This window comes from Carassius carassius, chromosome 25 (genome assembly GCF_963082965.1).
Source record: "Carassius carassius chromosome 25, fCarCar2.1, whole genome shotgun sequence".
Classification (NCBI taxonomy): domain Eukaryota; kingdom Metazoa; phylum Chordata; class Actinopteri; order Cypriniformes; family Cyprinidae; genus Carassius; species Carassius carassius.
In genome coordinates this window covers 11,839,364-11,863,289 of record NC_081779.1, presented here as the reverse complement: position 1 = coordinate 11,863,289, position 23,926 = coordinate 11,839,364, and the positions used below count along the sequence as shown (strand labels likewise).

The 23,926-nt window shown below is 37.2% G+C and overlaps 1 protein-coding gene across 2 annotated transcripts in view; it reads right to left on the bottom strand.

Annotated features, from left to right (window-relative positions):
* Positions 1-11,111: 11,111 nt before the first annotated feature.
* LOC132104192 (sterile alpha motif domain-containing protein 12-like) overlaps positions 11,112-23,926 on the bottom strand; it is a 98,601-nt gene continuing 85,786 nt past the window's right edge. For both annotated transcript variants that reach the window (XM_059509472.1, XM_059509471.1), the window contains exon 5: positions 11,112-11,767. In XM_059509472.1, the coding sequence (XP_059365455.1) occupies positions 11,745-11,767 (23 nt within the window). In that variant the 3' untranslated portion in view covers positions 11,112-11,744. The remainder of the gene's footprint in view (positions 11,768-23,926) is intronic.

Sequence of the window (23,926 nt, the reverse complement as noted above, 5' to 3'; positions counted from 1 at the left end):
ACATGATTGCAAGTGCGATGTTTGCTTTCGAACAGAAGTTGAATAAACAATTCATATTGGGTAACTTACATTTCAGCAGACACAACATTTCCAAATACTTGGTCTGTGAAAATAGTTCCAAACAAATCCAGAACCGTTAACTGCGTGAGTGATGGATTATTCAGGAATCGGATATAATTAATCCAATATAATGATAATCAGATCCTCTCATCACTATGCGTTTCTGCAGCAAGACACAGTAGTGTAGTTTCGTTCCTTAATGAATGAGCATTTTGAAGGAATTTATTTGAGTAAATTATTAAATGGCCCATTCACTTGTTTTGTTCCTGAATGTATCAGTGGTTCTGACTGAACCAGTTAAATGAACAATTCAATTACTCATAAAGACAGTCATTACTTAAAAACGTATGTTCTATGAATGCAATCTGTATATACAACATATGTCATTTTTTTATACCAGCATCTGTTGTGGCGCTTGCACTGCCGTTCACAAAACATATCCCATGGCCTCATGGGATAATAGCATGTCCAATGGATGCACACATCAGAATTAAGATCAAATTCAATGTAAAGCTTATTGATGATGCACTCTATATACAGAAAAGCAGATGAGCCCAAAATATGAACACTATGTGTTAAGCATATTGTTTTCTATAGGAAAACGTGAAACCTTTTTTGTGGTGTGTTCATATGATTCATTCCCATGCATATTGAATTTTGTCCTGTCTTAATGCAGTAAGCCACAGTATAAGCATTTTTCTTATAGTGGTTTTCCACAGGAACATACAATTTAGTGTGTTTCATCCATATTCTTGGCACAGCTTGCATACAGGTTCTGTACAGAATGAATCATCAATAAGATGTACACTGAATGTAGTGTTTTAATATCACTGTCTTAAACCACTAGTACTCAGTACCAACAAAAACAGCTGGCAGGTAGCAGAGGAAAGCTTTGTTTTGCCTTCAAGGCTGGCTTTCCTAAAAGGATGTGACGTGAAAGTGAAAACTATAAATTGGAGTGACACAATCATTGAAAAATAAAACTGTATGAATGACAACATTCATATAGGTATGTGCTCAATAGCTTTGTGTGAGATCAACATTTAAGCAACTTAAAGGGGACCTATTATGCCCCTTTTTACAAGCTCCACAGAATGTATCTGTGAAGATTCAGCTCAAAATACCCCACAGATCATTTATTATAGCATGGAAAAATTACCCTTTTTGGGTGGGACCAAAAACAAGTTGTTTTCGTGTGTCTCAGGTGAGGGTGGTGTTGGCGCAGTGGATAAGACACTTGCCTTTGGTGTGAGAGACCCGGGTTCAAATCCACTGTGAGACACCAATGTGTCCCTGAGCAAGACACTTAACCCCTAGTTGCTCCAGTGGCGTGCGACCTCTGACATATATAGCAATTGTAAGTTGCTTTGGATAAAGCGTCAGCTAAATGAATAAATGTATATGTATCTCATTAATTGCAAATTAGCTGCTGTTCCCCATCCAGAAGAGGACAGAGCCTTTACAACTGGTGCTTCAGATACTCCAGTAACAAAACGTCTCTGGTTGCTGTCTTAACCTCTGTTCCCAGAGAACGGGAACTTGACGCAGGAGCCAGCTTTCTGACATAGCATGTAGATGATGAATGAAGGACTTATGGGTTTGGAACAATATGAGGGTGAGTAATTAATGACAGAATTTTCATGTTTGGGTGAACTAAACCTCTAAGCTATCAAACAACCCAATCAATGTTGTTTTACAACTTGCTATTTGCTAACATAATGTTGCAGCAGCAGACAACTGCCCATTCTGTCATTCCTAGTCCCAGCTGGCGCAGAACAACACTGTGCCAGGCCCGATACCCACGGGGCAAAGCTGAGCCTGGGGCTGAGACTGCTTCCAGCTGGCCCCCAGGACAAGATCATCATCCTGCTCTCTCTCTCTAAACACAGACACGTAACTAAAATGGGCATGGCATCCGGCCCACACATGTACTAGCTGTCATAAGCATTAACAATCTGACACATCCAAACACACCATCATCAATCTCAAGAGTCCCACTCCAGACCAGCCAGAATGGCTTCCTTTCCAAAAGGGTGTTCCTGGACAAAAACGCATCCTCAAGTACAAACACGTTTCAAATTGATGTGAGATGCATGTTGGTTTTTATTAAGAATGAAAGAAATGTCATTCACAAAACAGCAGATGGGCAGAAAATACATAAATGCAGGTTTAAAGAGAATGCAAAAAATGTCATGTCGTGCAAATAAACGAAAATAAAACAAACAATAAGTAACTGTGTTAAAAGTTAGTCACTTAGCCTACATTGTAAATCTAACAACTGTTTTAACACTTTTTGTATTCAATAAGGCATCACAGAAACACACACCTTACCTTCATGAGCAAGAATGCACAATTATGTGCTAAAAATAAGTAACATACCTCCTTTCAATTTAAACCAGGCTTGTAAAACAAGAACAATGCAAACAGTACATGCAAACAAAATGGTGCTAAGAGTGTGTGCAGTTCATTCAGTCATCATCCGCTTACAATATGAGACACAAATAGCTACACAATGAGCACTGACATGAATCCCTATGCTCCTATTTCATTTCTTAACACATGTTCCTGATCTTATCGCCAATGATTAATGCATGTTATTCAAAAGGAAAAAAATGGTTTGGCATTGTAATTTTAATCAAAACTTAATACCTTGCTCAATCTCTCAAATGTCCTTTCCTTTTCCTCTTAGGTCACTTTGGATTATGTTAGATCCAGTCTGATCCATTGAAAAGTTTGGGGTCAGTAAGATTCTTTTTTAAAATTTAAATAATTAATACTTGTTTTCACAGAAGTCACATTACCTGTACATTGATTAAAACTGATGGTAATTGCATTCATGATTTATCAGTTACATACAGTATCCACACTGCAGTTTGGGTCTCACCATCACCCAACAAATGGTTCATGTATAAATATCATGACTTTTATTTTTTAGCACATTTAGCATTTATGGTTCGGTTTTAAGTATTATACCTTAGATGTTTGATGTTTGTTTCCAATTAACCTGATATGGGAAAAGAGTAAGGAAACTATGTTAAGTGCTTTTGTTTTAGTGGTTGAACTCCCAAGCAGTGAAGGCACTTTGATTTCCGCACACTATTGGATTCAAGTGTGGGAAAAACAAGCTATTTCTTGTGTTTATGATTGGTAATCAGCCAGAAAGGTCACAACTGCACAAACTTGTCTCAAGATATAGGAGAGAAAGAGGCAGGGTGTGCCAGTGACGACACACCAGATCTTTGCTCCAGAACACCTGTTCCTAACATTCCCACACACACACACACACACACACACAATTCCCAGCATTTCCGAGCAGAACCCGATGACTCACATGTGTCCTCATAGAGGAATCTCCAGCAGAAAATCACTCATGATTGCAAAAGAAAATCGTTAACTGACAAAGTTGTAAAACATGATGATGACGGGGTGTTGATTAGGAACGCTGCACCATGAAGCACAACTGTGGGTGTTGAGACAACAAGCTTAGTTAGCAACAAGAATATGTTCATGACCTATCCATTATGTCAGAAATGCATTTTTTTGGCCTTTTTCAGGAAAAAAACATTGTAGAATGTCCCACTGCTTCAATTGACTAAAATACTGTAACATGTGCTGTATATACAGTACAGTAGATGCAAACTTGCAGTTTGTTTACATATCTTTGTTATTCTCCTTTTGAGATGTGATCAAAATATTCACGAAAATTGACAGGCCTGTGCTGCAGAGACCCTCCGGGTGAATGAAAACTATGAATTAGCAGACTAACTGCTACTTTTAATTTTTTTTGCTTACATATACAGCACTAAAAGTACAAAAAAAAAGAGAGAAGTAAATGCACAAGCATTTTCTTGTTCATTCTCACTGAGCTCAACAAACACTCTTACTAGCAATCAATTATTAGAAAGAAAAGCTCCACTCTTCAACACAATGGTAATCCATTACAAAAACTCTTCTAAAACCCAACACAAATTAAGCACTACTATGTCTTCTCCTGTTCACGTCTTTGAAAAAGACAAAATTACATTTAATATCAACATTTAAAAATAGAATTGAACATACATTTCATGCAGCAGCTGCTAGCAAAACCACTGAAGGACAACTTCCTCAGTCAAGTATGGTTTTTCCAAAAAATAAATATATATCCGTCAAACTGAAGTCATTGTCTGGCTGCGGTCATGCCATGTGCTGAGAGTCTGTATTGTGCCCTTTTGTGCAACTGTTCAATAAGTCTTGGTGTTTGTTTTGGTGCGTGTGTGTGTGTGTGTTTGTGTGTGTGTGTGTGTGTGTGTGTGAATGATAGAGACACAATGTCAGCATGAAAGCATTGCAGTTGCTGTTACATGTTAGTCAAGGGAGTGTAAAAGGGATGAAATGTGAAAGAGCGAGAGACACCGAAAAGAATGAGAATGCAAAGAGAGTGAATGGGTCAGGAAGGCGAACAGGACATCATTTAATGACCAGTGCAAAGCTTTAATGAACAGGATCACTGTAGTCTTCCATCTGCACCGCTGCCTGAAGCCTGGAGAAAGTGTTTGGCTGCCCACCGTGTCGTTCTGACAAGGGCTGAGATACCATCAGACATCCCCTCGGCTCGGGACTCTCTCGGTACAAAAACACACTCACATAGCCTGCTTTATGTCTGAGAAGACACATACAGACTACCAAAAGTGAATTTACACATTGATCGCATAGTGACTGTTTTGCCCAGCTCTGTCATAGGCTCATTGAATGCATTGTGTGTGTGTGTGTGTGAGTGTGTGTGAGTGTGTGTGTGTGTGTGTGTCTGTGTGAGTGTGTATGAGTGTGTGTGAGTGTGTATGAGTGTGTGTGAGTGTGTGTCTGTGTGTGAGTGTGTGAGTGTGTGTGTGAGTGTGTGAGAGAGAGAGAGAGGGTGATGAGCCAGGTGGATGATTGGAAAACATGGTCAGACATTAGCCCAGCTCTGTCATAGGCTCATTGAATGCATTGTTTGTGTGTGTGTGTGTGTGTGTGTGTGTGTATGAGTGTGAGTTTTTGCCATGATGAGAATGTTGTACAGGATCAGCCCTTCATTTGTGTGTATGTTAGATATGCATTGTATTGGATCTATAAAATGAACCCTTTCCTGCTGTCAGGACATAGCAAACTTCTTTAAAATATATTATATGCATGATATTCTTTATAAGCTATTTATGTTATATATATATATATATATATATATATATATATATATATATATATATATATATATATATATATATATATATATTTTAGGTTTAATATATTATATATAAGTATATATCTACAAAGACAGGCATTAAAAAAAAAATTAAGCAGCACAACTGTTTTCAACATGGATAATGATAAGAAATGTTTCTTTTTTCAAAAACATTTTTATATTATTTCTGGAAATTTGTATATACCGCTGTACAAAAAGTCTAATTTCGTCACTAGCAAAAGAGCAGCACGTACAGTCCATCTAAAAGGTAAGATTTGAAAAAAATAAATAAATAAATAAGGAGTTATGTGCAGTGTGAAAAAAGCCTTTTTGTCCATTCTAGTAATGGGCCATCATTAACGGCAGCAGTTTATGATTATGTGTGCTGTTGCCTGGGGCAATGTTGGTATGTAGCTACCCAGAAGGCCCATACTTACATATATCGCTTGTATGTGCTGCAGAATTGTGCTGGAGAGAGAGTGAGGGTGACACATATTTAAGTATGTATTTATGCAATGCCTTGCAAATGTATTCATACCCCTTCATTTGTTTCACGTTTAGTTTTGTTGCTGTCTTATGTTAAACTGCTTTAAATTACCCCCCCCCCAATAATCTACACTCTATACACCATAATTGTAAAGCAAAAAAACTTTTTTTTAACATCTTTGCAAATGTATTAAAAAAAAATTATTCCATTGCATAAATATTCATACTCTTATCAGGGACAGTTGAAATATAGCTCAGGAGCATTCATATTACTTATAAATGTTACTATATATAAAGTGAAGTTAACCTGTGGCAAATTCTACTGAATGGGCATGATTTGGAAAGACAAATATATGCCTTAATAAAAGGTCTAACAGCTGATAATGCATATCAGAGCAAAAACCATGCACTGAGGTCAAAAGAACTGCCTGTAGAGCTCAGAAACAGTTTTGTGTCAAGCCACACATCTGTGGAAGAGTTCAGAAAAAAAAATCTGCTTCATTAAAGTAATCTCAGCCTCAGACGTTACGCCCACGGACCATTGGCTAAACGTCTGATGCATATGGGACACAAAGGTGGAAACACTTCATGAGTGTCCAAGTCGTCATCGGATTAGTTGAATTCTACAGGATTTCTGGGAGATGTGTGTGTTGCGTTCTTTAATGTTCTGCCTGGAAACAAAGATACTGTGGCACCAAACCCCCTCATGAAAGAAGAAAGCAGTAGTGTTTACAACTGTGATGATGAACAGAGCGACTGAGCAACTGATGCAGAAGGGCTTTGGTTAGTGTGGTGACCAAGAACCTGATGGTCACTCTAGTTGTGAAATCTACAGAAGGACAAAGGTGAACGTGATTTCACCAAGTACAACATGTTCCTGTACCAAAATCCTTGTTGATCCTGGAACAAAATTCCAATCAATCAATCAGAATTGAGGGATAAGTTTTCAAGAAATGTTAGTTTTAGGCTTACTGTCAGGGTTAGAAGCTTCTTCACCCTTGTTATACACCTATCATTTCTCTCTGATTTTAGGAATAAATTATGGTTAGGGTTAGGTTTAGGGGTAGGGATTGGGTTAAGTCTGTATTTTTGGACAGTAATGTTGATCCAGGATCAACAAAAGATTTTGATCCAGGAACATGTCTTATTTAGCAAAATCATGGCGACCAAGGACAAACATCACTCAAACACTCTGCCAATCCAGTCATTATCGTGGTGTGGCCAAACTCGATCCTCTCTTCAGTTAATGAAAACACGCTTGGAATTTACAAAAAAGCATCTAAAGGACCCTCAGACTCTGAGAAACAAGATTCTCTGGTCAGATTAAAATCAGTTCTAAGCATCATGTTTGAAGTAAACCAGCTCTGCTCATCACCTGTAGTGTACCATCCCAAAAGTAAAGTGTGCTGATAGCAGCCTCATGCTGTGGGGCTGTTTTTCAGCGGCAGGGACTGAGGGACTCGTCAGAGAAGGAACACTCAGTGTGACAAAATGTAGAGATAGTCTTGATGAAAACCCAGTCCAGAGCATTTTGAATGTCAGACTGGGCAGAAGGTTCATCTTCCAACAGGACAATGACCCTAAACACACAGTAAGAGTGGCTTATAGACCACCCTGTGAAGGTTTTTGAGTGGCCCAGCCAGAGCCTGGGCTTGAACCCAGTCAAATATTTCTGGAGAAACCTGAAAATATGCATCTGCTCCCATCCAACCTGACAGAGCTTGAGAGGTGAAGAGAGGAGAAGAATGGCAGATAATTGGCAAATGCTGATGAGCAAAGCTTGTTGCGTCAAACAAAAAAGACTTGAGACTTTAAAGGTGCTTCAGCTAAATATTTAGTAAAGGGTATGAATACTTATGCAATGTACTGTATTTCAGTTTTTTATTTTTAATAAATTTACGAAATTGTGACTTCATAATATATATGAATTCTGTTTTTGCTTTGTCAGTATGGTGTATGGAGTGTAGATTGATGTGGGAAAAAAGTAATTTAAAGAAGTTTATCATAAGGCAGCAACATATTAAATGTGAAACAAAAATACTTTGAATACTTTCGCAAGGCAATGTAGATACACGGAGACTGCAATACTGTCGTGACAGAGACAGCACAGTTGAGGGAAGGTGCATGCAAGTATGAGGGAGCAGAGAGAAGGATTTTAAATAGATATGGAAACAGCTCAGAAATAGATACGAGAGGACCGAGCAAGTGCAATTGCAGTCAAGAATACAAGGAAAAAGAGCACGGAAGAGATAGAAAGAGAGATGGGCTGAAAGAAACAGCTATAAAATGCTGAGAATGTCTCAGGTAGAGTCACTTGAGAGTAAAGAGGGATTGAGGTAGAGTGATGTGCTGTCATATCTCTCCATCTGTTCATCTCTCACTCTCACCCACCAGGTACCCTGAATCTTTACTGTCAGCAAGAGAACAAAGTGTGTGTGTGTGTTTGTGTGTGATGGCATTCTCAACGCTGCCTTGTATATGTGTAAGACATAGAGCAGTCAATATCAATCTAGATTAATGTGCCGGTGAAACCAGCCACAGAACACAAAAGACATCCCTTTTATTGGTTGCACTTCTCTTTTAAATCCTTTAAAAGAACTACATCCTGTTTATCATCCACTCTCCTCATCTCTTATAATTAAAAAGAAATAGAACCAGTTAAATAAAGACCCTTTGCGCATGATCACCTAATGAATAGCCATAATAAGCATCTGATTCAGATTGTTCTTGGGTTCAATAAAACACAAAGAATGGGCTTGTTATATTAATATGTTTATTAGAATATTAACATATCCATGAATATTAATGATTAGGCACACTATATGAAGATAGAAGAAAATAAATGGGGTCTGAGAGTTTTGTATGCATGTCTTCCGAATCCAGAACAGCAGAAATGAATAACCACAATAATAAAAACATGCTCGCATAGTGTCAAAAATTGTTGTTCATTGTGTATTATGGGTGTAAATAATGTTATCAGACATTACTTAGATTAATGTGTACAGCATTATGCATTTATATCGCTGTGGTGGTGTAAATGTGTGCATGAACACATCAAATTAGCAACAATATAGTGTATGCCAGAAAATAACCTCAGTATATCCATGAGTACATTGTGCAGTCGTTGAGGCAAACATTCACTTGATTTGTGTGCAGGTGTGGCGTCCAGCTCTTCAGTCTAGTTCAGAGCTGATAAGAGAACCAACATGAACAACATCAGTACATGTGTGGACATTAATAATCCACTAAACGGAGCTCCACAGTCAAAGGTACAGCTTTCTAGAGTTAGAATGCCAATCTAACACGTTTTTATATTGTCCGATGGAACTACACTGCCAGAGAGGTGCGAAATCTATATTCTATTCCTGAAAAAAGTGTTGGGAATCTTTGTGGATCTAATGGCAAATCTCACAAATAAAGGAGCTGACAAGGGAATGTTAATTTATTAATTATCCTTGTACGTTTTTTCAAGGTCTACCATCTTTGAAGATCAAAAAGGATCATTAGTGTTTGCCTTTTTGTTTTCCATTGTCAGTATTTTTTTATTTGAAGACTCTCAAGAGGATGACTGAGTCATTGTTATTTGATCTTGACGTGCATCAAAGAACATTATATATATTATATATATGTTTCTTATATAAGTACTATGTATAACTTTTAATGTGATCATTAAACACAATTATATTATTTTGTACAGCCCTAGAATATGCTATAAAATGTTATCTTTAAAAAAATTTAATATAATTCCCATGCACTTTTGTTAGAAAATAACAAAAACACCCTAAGGCAAACTAAGAGTCTGAATCGACAGTATGCTGTTGTTGAGTTTTTGCTGAAAAAATTTGAATTGACTTGATCTCTGCGGTTAATGTGCCATGAGATGGTCTCATAAAGTTCAAATAAAAAACAAACCGCTTGTGGGTGAACATTTTGCCATCAAATAATCTAATCCAAATGAAAAGAAGTCTACTTCAGTGTCTTTTATAGCTGATTTAGAGTTGCTTGTGTATTGTTTGTCACTTCCTACTATGTCTCATCCTATCTGTCCAAAACAAAACCATTTTGAGCAAAAATGAGTTTTCCTTTTAAAAACTTATCTCTAAAGGACCACAAATTCTCGATATAGTGAGATCTATTCTAGTTTAGCAGCTATAAAACCAATGACAATTTCGGTTTTCACCCTCTCAGCCCTTCAAAAGTTTCCTCAGTTTTCAAAAGCCCCTGGCATTGAGCCCTCTCTGAGCTATATAAAACACCAAGGCCCAACAAAGGCATGAAATGGTAGCTAGTTTTTAATTGGAACATGCTTTTCCCCAGATTCCCAGTATTGACTCCATCCTGTGAGCATGACAAGAGCCAATATGAGTCTATGTGGTCTAATCGATACCACTCAATTTTTGGATCTCATTGCAAACTAAAGCATCTTGTAAGGCAAACCTTCCATCACAGGCATGGCTGTATGCCATGATCAGCAGCATGTAACCGATTACTGTAGCCCTCAAAACAACTGGAGCCACTCTGGTTAATCAATGGCGGGTCTGCGTTGTCATGGACCTTTATTGGCGATTGCGTTGGCGCCTTTGTGGAAGGTGTGCAATATTGAAGAGTCATGCTACAATTGTGGTAAGTCTCTTTGTGGTGAGAAGCCTTGTTGATGCCTGAGGCTATTGTAAGTAATGGAAGATTGATACAAAGGTGACAATGATCAAAGGGTACAAAGACACAGTTCTTTTGATTCAGTACTTCCATGTGCTTCCAAGTTAAAAAAGTAACAGTGAATGGCCATGTCATATTAACAGTGATGCCTTTGTGAGGATCTCTTTTCAAAAAGATGCAATGAATGGGAAGTTCAAGGCTCCTAGTGACAGGCATCTCACATCTTTTCTGTAAAATAATGCTCTGTCTGATTTATAAATTTTTTTTAATAATGCCATTACACACCTAAAAGTACATTCCCTTCCTTTCCTTGTCTTTCCCAATGGCAGGATATAATATCTATTTTTCTTTCTACTGCTTTCATAACCAAAAAAAAAGAATTGTTTTCCCATTTCTGATTCTTTGCAGTTTCACAGCTCTGAGCCCAGTTGCTTCATCCTGCCTTCTAATTGAATTCCACCATGAGTCAAACCCTAAGATTGGCTCCGGATCAAGAGATGAGAGTATAATGCATTTGGTCCAGCGATGAAAGAAGGATTTGGGGTGGAACGCAGCTCCCTGTGGAAGGGTGGGCTTGTCTTTTTAAGAGACCTGGTCACAGTCACAGTGCAGTTCAGTCTACGGGATACGTAATAGCAGGATCTTGCTTTTGATGGATGGCGAGGGAATTCAAGCTTGAGGACATAAAAAGACAAAGAGACAACTAACCAGGCAAGCCGACCAGACAGTTTACATAATACTAAGAGACAGCAGACACAAGAGAGAGGATAAGACGAGCAATATTCAGACGTGCAAAGGGTGGAGTCCACATGTTGCTTTTCCGTTAGAATGTTAACAGGTGAAGAGATAGCTAGAAAGCCAGCTAGACATATTGATTACCTATCCAGATAGCTAATAAGCTACATAGCTAGCTATAAATGTATATTTCAATTACAGATAGCTATATAATCAAGTTAGATATAAAGATAGCTAATTAGCTAGCTAGCTAGCTAAAATAGATCGATAGACAGACAGACAAATTAGCTATATTAGCTATATAGCCATCTATCTAGATAGAAGAAAGGATTACATACAACAAACAAGATAATTCAGCAAGCAGGTCTTTCACATTGTCCAACAGAGAACATTGGCAGTCCAGGCGATTCTTAGAGTTTGGATCTGATATGCTGTAAAGAGCTACTGAAGAGCAGTTGGATCCATTTTTATGACTGTCAGAGGGAGGGTCTAGATCTGCTTTAGGAGAGTTTTAAGAGAACTGGACTGAAGGAAGACTGCAGAGTCTGGTGTGTGCTGTGGATGTCTGAGAAGATGGACAAGGAACGGAGGATCTCCAGGAATGCTCAAGTTATGGTGAACTCTCCAGAGAAGCTGCAGAGAAAAAAAAAGAAGGGAGAAAAGACATGAGAGAGGAACACAAACACAAACAACGGACAGAAAATTAATATAGAGAAATTACAGAGGAGATAACAGAAATTACTGAGAATGAGGGAGAGGAGCACTGACATAAATAAGATATCTTTAATACAATGCTTGGCCCTCTAATTAATGGGTTTTGGCTAGACTCTTTAATTCCAGTGAAGACAAAACAGGGGCCCTTTCAGTCCCATGATACAGCGAGAGCCATAAAGAAATGGTTACCGAGTCTGGAGTGGAAGAACTTGACTGGCCTGCATAAAGCTCAGAACTGAACACCTTAAATACGAATTATGATCCAGACCCCTTTGCCCAACCTCAGTCCTCCCGAATGAGAGAAAAACCAAGCCATGTTCTTAAACCTTGGTGTCTTTATTTTATATCCACTGAGCAATAAAACAGCTGCCTATTAGCATTAAAAGCCCAATCAAAATAAATGTAGGGCATAAGACTTTCCTATTGAGAAAAGAATTTCCTACAGAAAAAAACCCTAGTCTCACACATATCTACTCAAGAGGTTCAGAAAGTAATGCAACAGGGTCCCACTTAATAATCAGATTTATGTATAAACAAGATGTACTCAGTTTTGCCAAGATGCTAAAACCTTACGTCAACAGATATTTAAAGATGGACTCAATTATTTCTCATCAAACTATTGCTAGAAAATAATAGTATTATTTAGTAGTATTTATATTCAATATTACAATTGTATTGTATTTCATATTAAATTAACTACATTATGCTGTCCACGTTAGTTTTACAGCTCTGTATCCTCACTGTCAACAATTTGCTTCTATTGTTATTCTCCTAAAGGAGAATTTCATGAGAAACATCTGAGATAAAAATTAATTGAATTATATTTGAAATTATATCTGAAATCAATTGAAATATATCTGAAAACCCCATTAAAGTCTCATGGACCCTGGTCCACAAAACCATTCTTAAGTTGCTGGGGTATATTTTTAGCAATAGCCCAAAAAATAAAAAATAAATAAAAAACATTGTATGAGTCAAAATTATAGATTTTTCTTTTATGCCAAAAATAATTAGGATATTAAGTAAAGATCATTTTCCACAAAGACTTTTTGTAAATTTCCTTCCGTAAATATATAAAAACATAATTTTTGATTTGTAATATGCATTGCTATGAACTTCATTTGGACAATTTTAAAGGTGATTTTCTCAGTGTGTTGATTTTTTTGCACCCTCAGATTCCAGATTGTCAAATAGTTGTATCTCAGCCAAATATTGTCCAATCCTAACAAACAATACATCAATGGAAACCTTATTTATTCAGCTTATGGTGTCAATTTTCAAAAAATTTACACTTAACAAGAAAGAACATAAAGCACATGTGAAGAAGCAAACAGATGAACTGATACAAAAGAGTGTCCAGATGGAAAAGAAAGCTAAAGATACAGAGTGTGAGAAGATGGAAAACGAGGAAAAGAAAACAGTGGTAACAGTGGTGAATCGATAGCAGAGGCACTATCCCAGCATTCAGCAGCAAAGAAGCTCTCAGAATATCTCAGAGAAGCTCATCTGACCTTTAGAAGAGAAAGACAGGGAGAAGAAAGAAAAGACAAAGAGAAAAACGAAGAGCCGAAAGCAAAGTACGATATGCATCACGATTTAACTGACATATGACATCTGTGACATTCAGTGGTAGAATGAATATGAATTCACTATAATAAATCTCATGTATGAATCATGTTGTGATATAGCTTGTATTAGGCATCCACACACTCTCACACACACACACACACACACACACACACACACACACACACACACACACACACACGCACCATCCGTAGATCACCCTGTTAGAGCACAAACAGTGCAAGAACACACTGGCTGCTGGCTACAGAGAGCATGTTTAGCATTTGAAATTCATTATCATGGGATGGCCTGACAAGCTGTCAAAGCAGCGTGCTCAGGCTCTCCATCCCAAACAGCTATGTACAACACTATTGTCGAGGAAAGGGGATGAGGGAAGTGCTCTAGAGGTGCAGCTGAATGATAAAGTCACCCGGTTTTTGTTTTTGTTTGTTGCAAATCAAGGTCAGGAATTTTCCTTCAATTTGCCAAGGACTACTGACATGCTGCCCAGAGACAGGTACATATTTAGATTCACAACGGAACACACACACAAACACAATCATCTCTATATCTAGCCAAAGAGTGCTGCTCTAAACCATTAACATCATAGAAAAAACCGAATGAAATTGATGTACAGGACAGACATCTTCACTAACAAAAAAAGTAACAAAAAGTACCATGCTAATACCATGGATTTTGTGCACCTCTTAAGAAAAAATCCTGTGGGAATTTATTTTTTTTTTTACCATGGCAGTTAGACTGTTTTTAAACATTTACCAGAGTGAATGTATAGCATTTGTTGAAAACTAACTTGGGGTACCATGTAAATACGAGAACAGAAATCATTCAGTATCTGATACCATATACCACAATGGCCTTTTGGATATTGCTGCCAAGGTTTTTTCTTTACAAAAAAGAACTGTGACTATACCAACCCTCACAAAAATTAATCATGGTTATTCATTACTACAAAAAACACCAAAAAAAAAAAAAAAAAAAAAGAAAGAAAATTACTATAGTTAAATCATGGTAACACAAATTAACTATGGGTTTGCTACACTAAAGCCCCTTTCACACTGCCATTCTGGCAAATACACAAGTAAAGTGTTCCGGCAATTGTTCCCGGGTCGCTAGATTTTGCACTTTCACACTGCCAGTGATTACTCGGGATATGTGCGTGCTTTCACACACAACCCGTAAAGATCCCGTAACGACACGTGACATCAGGGCGTGACGTGTAATGTACGAGTCGAAAACGTTAGGCACGTTATACTTTCACTGAAGCAAGCGCAAACGATCTCAGCGTCAGCGCAGAAAGTGAGGAACTAACTGATCTCTGCTTCATTACAGTTTGCACATATCTTTTCGTCGCGAATGTTGACCTTCCTTCAAAACAGCCGGTAAAAGAGTCGCGTGATAACGCGCGTCATCACTTCGACACGGCATTAGATCTGGCTTTTGTTCACACAGCGCTCGTCCCGGGTCGAACCCGGCAATGTTACTAGGTCCCCGACCCGGGTTCAATGCCGGAATCAATCCCGGGACGTGGTTGCTTTCACACAGAAGGCGGCCCGGCAATGTTCCGGCAATATGCCGGGTCCGACGTGCAGTGTGAAAGGGGCTTAACCCTCTGGAGTCTAAGGGTATTTTTGGGGCCTGGAGAAGTTTTGTCATGCCCTGACATTTGTGCTTTTTTCAGTTTCTTATCAATATCTGAATGGGTAGTCTAATCTAAAGTCTAATCTCACTGTAAACAGCACAAACTGGGCTATAATAATATGTAAAATGCATGTATGTACATGATTGTGTTTTTGAGAAAAAAAATATTATGCGTGGTTAGTGAAAAACTAAAAATTTTAAAACACTTGAAAAAGGCAAAAAAACACATAGAGAACATTGGTTCCCGGGATTTTTGAGAACTGTAGCTTGTAGCCTAGAATTTTTCTTTCTAAATTATGTGAAAATCATCTTGTTTACTCACTCACAGAAAACAATATATTGATTTACATTTTCTAAGACACTTTTTGTTGGTAAAAGTCATATGCGAGTAGGCGTCAACTATCGTGAATATCATTGTGATTTACACCTGAGAAGACAAAGGCCTGCATAATGAGCTGCATAATGAGCCATTCAATCATCTGTGCCACGAGAAAGAATGTGAGAACAAAATAAATTTATATAATTTTATGTTTGTAGTTTATTTAGAATATATTTAATTATCCCACAACATACTTTAATATCCCCTTTGGGGAGCAGTTAAACAGTTTATCAGGAACAATCAAAGCTGACTTTCAATCAAATTTTTTGGCATCAATACTCCAGTCACACAATCCTTCAGAAATCCTTTTAACAATCTTATTTTCTACAAAAAAACATTTATTGTTGTTGTTATTATTATCATTATTATTATTAATGTTGAAAAGAGCTGATAAATTTTTTTAGGTTTTTTAGGGGGAATAAATTGAAAGAACAGCATTGTTTTTACATTTGTTAGCCTACAGTTATCTATTTGTTACATTTATATTATTTACATCAAGCTTTTGTATGGTATAGTATTGTATATTGTTATTGAAACTTCATAATGTTTCACTTGATTATATATTTAGTCAGGAATTATAGTTTGGAAAAAGTCTTTGGAAAAAGTCTAACTAGTAAAATGTTTACACGTTATTTGAAACTAGTACAAGTATATAAATAAATAAAAAGAGACTTACTCATGTTTATGATCTCTGCTGAATAAAGTGCTTCATTCTTTTTTTTCTGAGGAAATCCATTTCTCTATTGTTTTACCATAAAATTTGTAGTAAAAATGTGGTTATGATAAACAATATGCTAAAAAAAACCATGGTTACTATACTTTCACTACAACAAAATCATTGTTAATTTTCACAAGGGAAGGTAATACTATGGTTCTTTAAGATATACCTGTAGCATGGTACTGAAATTTGCTATTTACATGGTACTCAAAGGTACTTATAAACATTGGTAGTACTATGGTATTCTTCGGAAGCCAGCTTGGTACTGTATATAAATATGGTAACCATTTAGTACCTTGGTATATGTTAAAATTTGATGGCACCATCACCACATAATAGTAATACTTTTGCAAGGGATTTTAAATATGATTTCAGATCAACTGTACCAAAAATGGTCTATTGTATTTCTTCTGCTGAGAATGATTCTGTCAACCTTGAACCTGAACGTCGGAGACTAGAACAATAACACTGTACCACAATTTCAATGGATACCCTTTTAACAAAGCAATCCCATACAGACTCAACAAGAGCAAAGAATTACAAAAAACACTGCAAATGAGTCATTCCCCTTTTCTGTTCTTTTGATTCATTCTCTGCTCTCTGATTAATTATCACAGGCTGAAATGTGACAGTGGGAGAATAGTACCGAGGACCAGCTCCATTCTCTGCCTCTTTGCGCAAGGCAGTACTGAAACAATGAGATCTGTTCATGCTGTATGGCTCTAGCTGCAAAACCTGCATCCCTGTAGTCTGGATTCAGTGCACCTAGACTGCTTTTATAAAATACTTGAACTCCTATCAAAAGAACCTGATGTTTATCAGTGCAACCTTTCCTTGATATGATGTATACCACAAAAAGGGGGAAAAATTTGACATTAGATCTTTCCCCTTCTCTCTTCCACATCACTTCTTTTAAGCATTAGTTGAAATGATCGATCGGATTCAAATACATCACAGTTGAGAAGCCATGAGAATGGTGTGGGAGAGAGTGGAAAGGAAGAGAGAGAGAAATGGAGTGCCAGGAATCCTGGAAATCTCAGGAGAAACAGAAGCTGGAGGCTACCAATGCATTCATAATGAGTTCTTACCAGTGTTATTGAATCAGAGCACAATCCTCGCCTGCCTCAACACCAGATTCTCCTCCTTGCCTAACATAACCCTGAGCTTTTGCAGCACCACTAAAAACTGACAGCTCTTCCCTTTGTAGTGTAGTCAAGATGTGCTCTGATTGGATGACTGTAAGGGTTCAATGATGGCTCTGACATGCACAACTTCTGTTTCGGCAAATGCTCACAAACTATGAAGTTAGATTATTATAGTTATATTATTTCCCATTTGATTGGACCTGAAACTGCAGCAGAGGTTAACGCACTTCATGAATGTGAATGGAACATGAATCAGTGCTATTCATTTATTAAACATATTGGCGTAACCTACATTCGAAATTTGGAGTCCATAAGGTTTTTAAATGTTTTTGAAAGAATTCTCTGCATTTATATATTTTTTTTGTGATCAACAAATCAACATCAATTACAAAGCTGCATTTATTTTATAAAAATACAGTGAAAACAGTAATATTGTGAAATATTACAATTTAAAATAATTATTTTTTTTCTAATGTCATTTATTCCTGTGACGGCAAAGCTGAATTTTCAGCAGCCATTACTGCTTTAAATAGAAAAATAATATGTTGATTTGATACTCTAGAATTGGTTCTAAATGATTAATAATGGTTCTCATTATTATCAATGTGTAACAGTTTGTAAGTCAGGAAGAAGGAGGCGGGCACCGGCGGACATTCAAACAAAAACGTTAATAATAAAATAAACAAAACAACGCGAAAGCCCCTCGCGGACGACTGCCGCGCACAAACACAAACAAAACTAAAACATGGTTCGTTCCTTCTCCTTTTATCCTTCTGGAGCTCCTCCGTGGGACTCGAGGCCGGTGAGTGTTGCAGGTGTCGCTCATTCTCATTAAGTTTCCACGGCTCTTGGCCCCGCCCCTCTCGTCACACTATGCTTTGTTGCTTATTATTCTTGTGGAAATCATGACATTTTCTTTACAGGAATCTTTGATGAACAGAATTTCAAAAGAACTGTATTTGTTTAGAAAATAGAAATCTTGCTGAATAAAAGTATTAATTTCTTATTTTAAAATCTTACTTACCCCAGACTTTTAAATGGTATCACAGTTAATATAAATTCTTAACTACATAAAAAACAAGGCATTAAAGAAGCCCCATCAAGTCCCTTCAAGCCGATACATAAATTCCATATTAAAGGTCGTCCTACAGAGCAATTTAAGCTTCAAGCAATATAATGTATTTTAGCATGGTTGGGATGCTGTCCGGATTTATCATTCATTTTTCATTTAATAATGTGATGACTTCATTCTCAAAATGTTATCTGATGTTCATTTTCAAGAGGTTTGAATTTGATGGATTTATGTTTGCATGACTAGTTACACCCTAATGCAGCATCTGCTCTGTTCACACACATATATTTTCATCCACAGGTCCCATCTGTCACACTGTACCCTGTACAGTTCTGGAATTTCTGCCTGCAAGGGAAAAACATTTACAGACTACCACATTTACAGTAAGTACAATACATTCAATGAATTCTTCCTTGTACACTGCGAAGCGTAAATAGGTCGTCCTGTTCTGGTGCAACTTACAAGTTTTCATCTTTTCTCTGCCCTAATTTCCAACAACAAACAGAAGATTGCAGTATCTTGTACTCGGTGAAATAAATGGATCTACTTATGTAGTTATTTGCTCTGTTGTGCCTACCATAAAATGCCTGAGCATGTCCCATGCCTTCAGTCCTCTCTCCTGCACAACATCCTATGCTTTGCAGCCCACAAGGCAGTGAAGGCTTGAGAAGGATGATGTGATGAAAAGGGATGAACAAATTGAGACTTTTACAGCCTACTTTTCCTCTTCTATGCAATTTATGGTAATATGAATAATTTATGTATATGAATAATAATATATTATAATGTAGAATATATTTTATTAATATTTTAATAAATATAATAATATAATTATTAAATCATATATTTTGTTTTAGTATGTTAATGGATCTGTAGTCTTGGCAGAGCAAAAGCAAAGCAACTATGGACTTGCTACTGCCAGTAAACACACAGGAATGCTACTGTGAGCATGTAAGATATGTTGCTGCTGCATGAATAGGCATACATAAATCTTGTCACAGATCTAGACAGGTGGAACTGGGGGAGGTGGAGGGTTTAGGAGGAACTCTGCGCAAAGCAGGAACAGCTTACAGCAAACACTGGACCTGACTATTTAAATGTTGAGCAACAATTTCATCAGTAGAATCAACAGAGACCAATCAGCTTGTGTCATGTAGGAAATTATGTGACTGCTAGAAAATTGCATATAAAGGACCTATCAGCCTGCGCTATCTAAACTGTTACTGCAAGATAATGCTTAATTACTAAAATAAAAACAGAAAAATGTTAACAATAAAATGCAGAATCACAGCACAGTCTCTTACAAGGTTTACAAAAAGTCCATGAACGGTTCCAAAGACCTTTGTAACTTTTCCACTTAGGGATGCTGACGCAGTTATGGCTGCAGTGTCAATGGAGCATGCCGCTCGCCCTTAACTGGCATTGATAGATACCTTAAGGACTTGAGCCCGCATGAGAATACACTCTCCCTGCCATCGTTAACCTTGTAAAAATAACCTTCAGCCGATGATTAACAGCAAGTCATTATGCGCTATTAGATTCCATTAGTAGAGACTGAATATTACACAAAAATACAACAAACTCTATATAGGAGGTGCAACGGCCACAAAGGAAAAGTCAGGGGTAAATGTTAAACGTCCACCACTTTTTCATTCGCAAACCAGCTGCAATCCAATTTAAATATGCGTTAAAATAGTACTGTGTTTTGTTTAAATAAAGAGGGTGTCATTCTTTTTAGTGCAAACATATTAAAGCCTATAGATTTCACCTTATTCACACTTTGCTATTACAGTTTATTAAAAGCAGGTGATACATTTATATTGATCACGGCATTCAAAAGTGATTGAAAAAAAGCATTGTAACGGCAGACATATTTAGATTCCTTTAGTGAATTGGGTCCTAAAACAATGCATGTGCAAACCAACAATGCTATCAGGGGATGCATTTTTAGCGAATTCCCTAATCTGTCTCTGACTACAGTGGCGCCATTGTAATTTTTAATATTTAATCAATTAACTTCAATTGTTCTTTTGCGATTTGTGTGGTGCTGATATTTATAATGGATTTACATTTGGCGTTCACATGAGAGGGAATAAAACAACATCTCTAATTTAAGATGAGATTGATGACACAGAAAGAACGGGAGGAGGGGGTTAGATTGAGCAGAGATGAGGGAGGGCTGTTTTCCCTCATGTGCCAATGGATTTAAGCTCTTCTCAGCTCCTGCTTGGAGGATTACTGCATTTACACTTCAGCTTAAAAATAGCCCCGTGATAATTTATTTAGCCTGAGTGTGCCTGTCTGCATTGTTCCTGAAGAAGAACTTCCTCTGCCTGAGACTTATTTCCTTCCACAAACCTCACATACAAACACAGAGCCTCAGACTTTCAAAACATTACAACCAAAATCTAAATTTCAACCACGTTGTTGATTGTCATTAAAGAAAAAATGAAGAACCTAAACCTCAGGAGCATTTCCCCCAAAAGGCATCCTTAAAAAAGGATCAGAATATAAAGAGTACACTCTAAAAAATGCTGGATTCAGTCTATCAGGTCATTTTATTGGGTTATTTAAAAAAAAAGATTTTACCAAGGTGCTGTTTAGTTTTTCTGTAGCTCAGCTGCGGGGTCAATTTTACTGTCTATATAAATGATGAACCCCCTCAAACACCTATCCAGCACTGGGCCATTGTAACCCAATGTCAGGTAAACTGTGCCAAACTGGTTAAAGCTGGATACATTTGCAAGAGGTCATTCTGTATCCGAGAGAAAACTGCTTGGTGAAATTTCCTGAATGAAATTAAAGTATGTATGACATTATATTCCAATTAAATTATCACTGTATAAATAGTAAAATGTCTATAATCTCACATTTTTCCTTTTTTGATTAAATGTACATCGCTGCTAACCTCTGCTAGGAACGCTAGCCTTGTACAAACGCATGTGAACGACCATGGCACTTTCACCTTCTGCCAAACAATTGCAAGTCCACGACTGAAACATGACACGACTTCGCCGTTATATGTAACAACATTTTTGTGAGCTCCACTGACTGGAGCTCTATTGATCTAATGTGCAATTGTTGCAGCTTTGGTCACGATATGCTTTTGACAGGTTGAAACTTAAATGTCTGACAGACAAGATGGCAGGAGGAAAAGCTGTTTTTGATTTAACTTTTCAAACATTTATATAAAAAGTCATGATTTACAGTAAGTCTTTTGATGCACTGGAACAGTCTACAGATAGCAGTTCTCTTCCCACAGATTCCCATTAGCTGCTCTTGTTGCTCTTGTTTTTAACCCAGCATTTTTAGTCTAGAAACAAACTTAACAAAATATGAGATGAAATGGTGTGAAAGCAACATTTTTTTTAAAAAGAAAACATTTTATAAAAGATCCAAACCAGCAGATAAAGTCTCTTTTGCCTCCCTTGACCTTATTGCATTCCCACAGAATGTGAGCAATAGCAAAAAATTCACACTGTAATTGGCTGCTTGACCTGTCAATCTGATAAGGCCTATATCATGTCACGTGGTAAGCATGTACTGTAAGTGGCTAGGAAGTTCACCATCTCTACTGGTGAGCCTGGTGATGCCAAATTCTGGTCGGTGTGTGATAATCAGCAAGGTGCTGGATCTCATTACCCTTTCATTGATAGGGATGAAACCCTCAAAAGAGCCCTTAAAGTTGATGACTCGACACTTTAAACAGTCATGAACCACAGAGACCAGGAAATTAGTCCAGGAAGGAGTCCTAATGTTTTGAATCAGCGATTTATCTTTATAACCTTGAGGTTCATTGGCGAGTAATGACCCCCCTCTCAGTAAGTAGACACCTTTCATATGGGAAAAGGATATTACATTTCTCCTCTTTCTCTGACACTTCCAATAATTTGATGAGATGTTATCTAGTAAAACTGTTATTGAAGATATTAAATCATCAAGCTAAAATTCAATCTGAAGGTTGTCACTTCCTCAAATCTGTTAATGTATTGGAATTTCAAACAAATCTATGACCAAAAGCTTACTATATTAACTACAATATCAATCTACCTCGACCTTGCTCATGCACACTCATGATATCAATTGGGATTTGCTACATAAAGACAACAATTTCTGCAAGTATGTGAGTTTACAACCTTGATAAATCCTATATAGCTGAAGCTCTTTTTAGAAACTCACATATTTCAGGTACTGTATGGCTGTGTGTCACTTATGTTGACAGGAAAAGTCTTTCCAGGTAAATGTTCACCACAGGCCTTAAACAAATAAATAAAAAAAAAAAATAAAAACTGATATTCTTAAAGCCCTTAAAAACAGAACAGCTCTATCACAATACAACATTCATAACCGAAACTACATCGTCACAACAAAATAAATTCTCTATATTTTACCTTTGTTGTGAGTTTCCTGTTTGAATTGAATATAAAAGACTGTGTGATCCTAATTAATGCAAGAAAACACACTGAATCGATCAGATCGCTAACTGAATCCATCTGACTCATTTAAGTTCAGTGAAGTCTGTGAAACTTTGAACTGGCATCATTTACTCAGAGTATTCCATACATTTGTTATTTGTGATGTCAAATTAAGCTTGCAACATGCCGGGAAAATTACAGCACGTATATTATCCTCTCATGCGGTTATAAACACAGCATTGTGACTGAACCACTTCTACTTCTGCTGCACGAGATGAGAACACATTTTAGCAATTTCTGAGTCATGAAAAAGTCTGCTTTTATGATATATTTCTTTCTTTCTTTACTGCAAGACATTTGCTCGGTCTAAATGCGCTTAAATCTGCACTAACGATGCGTTCCTGTCACATATCACACATGCGCACTTCAATAAGCCGAAAGAAAGTGGGGTTATTGCATTTACATGCTGTGCAAAATAGGAGTAAGAGGCAAAAAAATCTACCTGTTGGGACCAGTTTAAGCTTACACCGTTTAAGACCTTACTCCGATAAATAAAAATAGGTTACCGTGTTTACATGACCAAGTGCGTTTTTGGCTTATTAAGATTATTACAGGCCCTAATGCCTCATGTAAAACATTCTGCAGTAAGTAAACTAAAAATAAACCTGTCTGGGAGAAGAGAGAACAATGTTGCTTGCATGTGGGTGTTGGAATTGCTTCATTACGTACAATTACATTTTTTCCTCTCGTTTCCTTCTGGTTTGTTTTCAAGGGGCCGGAAATTCTGCCAGGGCAAGTCTGGGCCTAATTACACAGATCCTTTGGTCACATTATAACAGGAAGACCCCCGTGAAAGTTACAGAGGTGAACATAAATACAAAAAAAATTAAATTCTTGCATTTCCAAATAGTGACCCAAGTCAACAAACAGCTTAGCATCTAGACAACATGCCTGAGACAACTTGTTTTTTTTCTGAAAAAGTAATTATTTAAAAATGTTTCTCCAATGTTGAAGAACCAAAAATAAGTAACAATTTAAAACTCTCAAGTGAAAACTACTAACTGGATGGCATATGGTGTATGCCAGATTGTATATAGACTCTGAAACACATTAGCAGCCTTCAG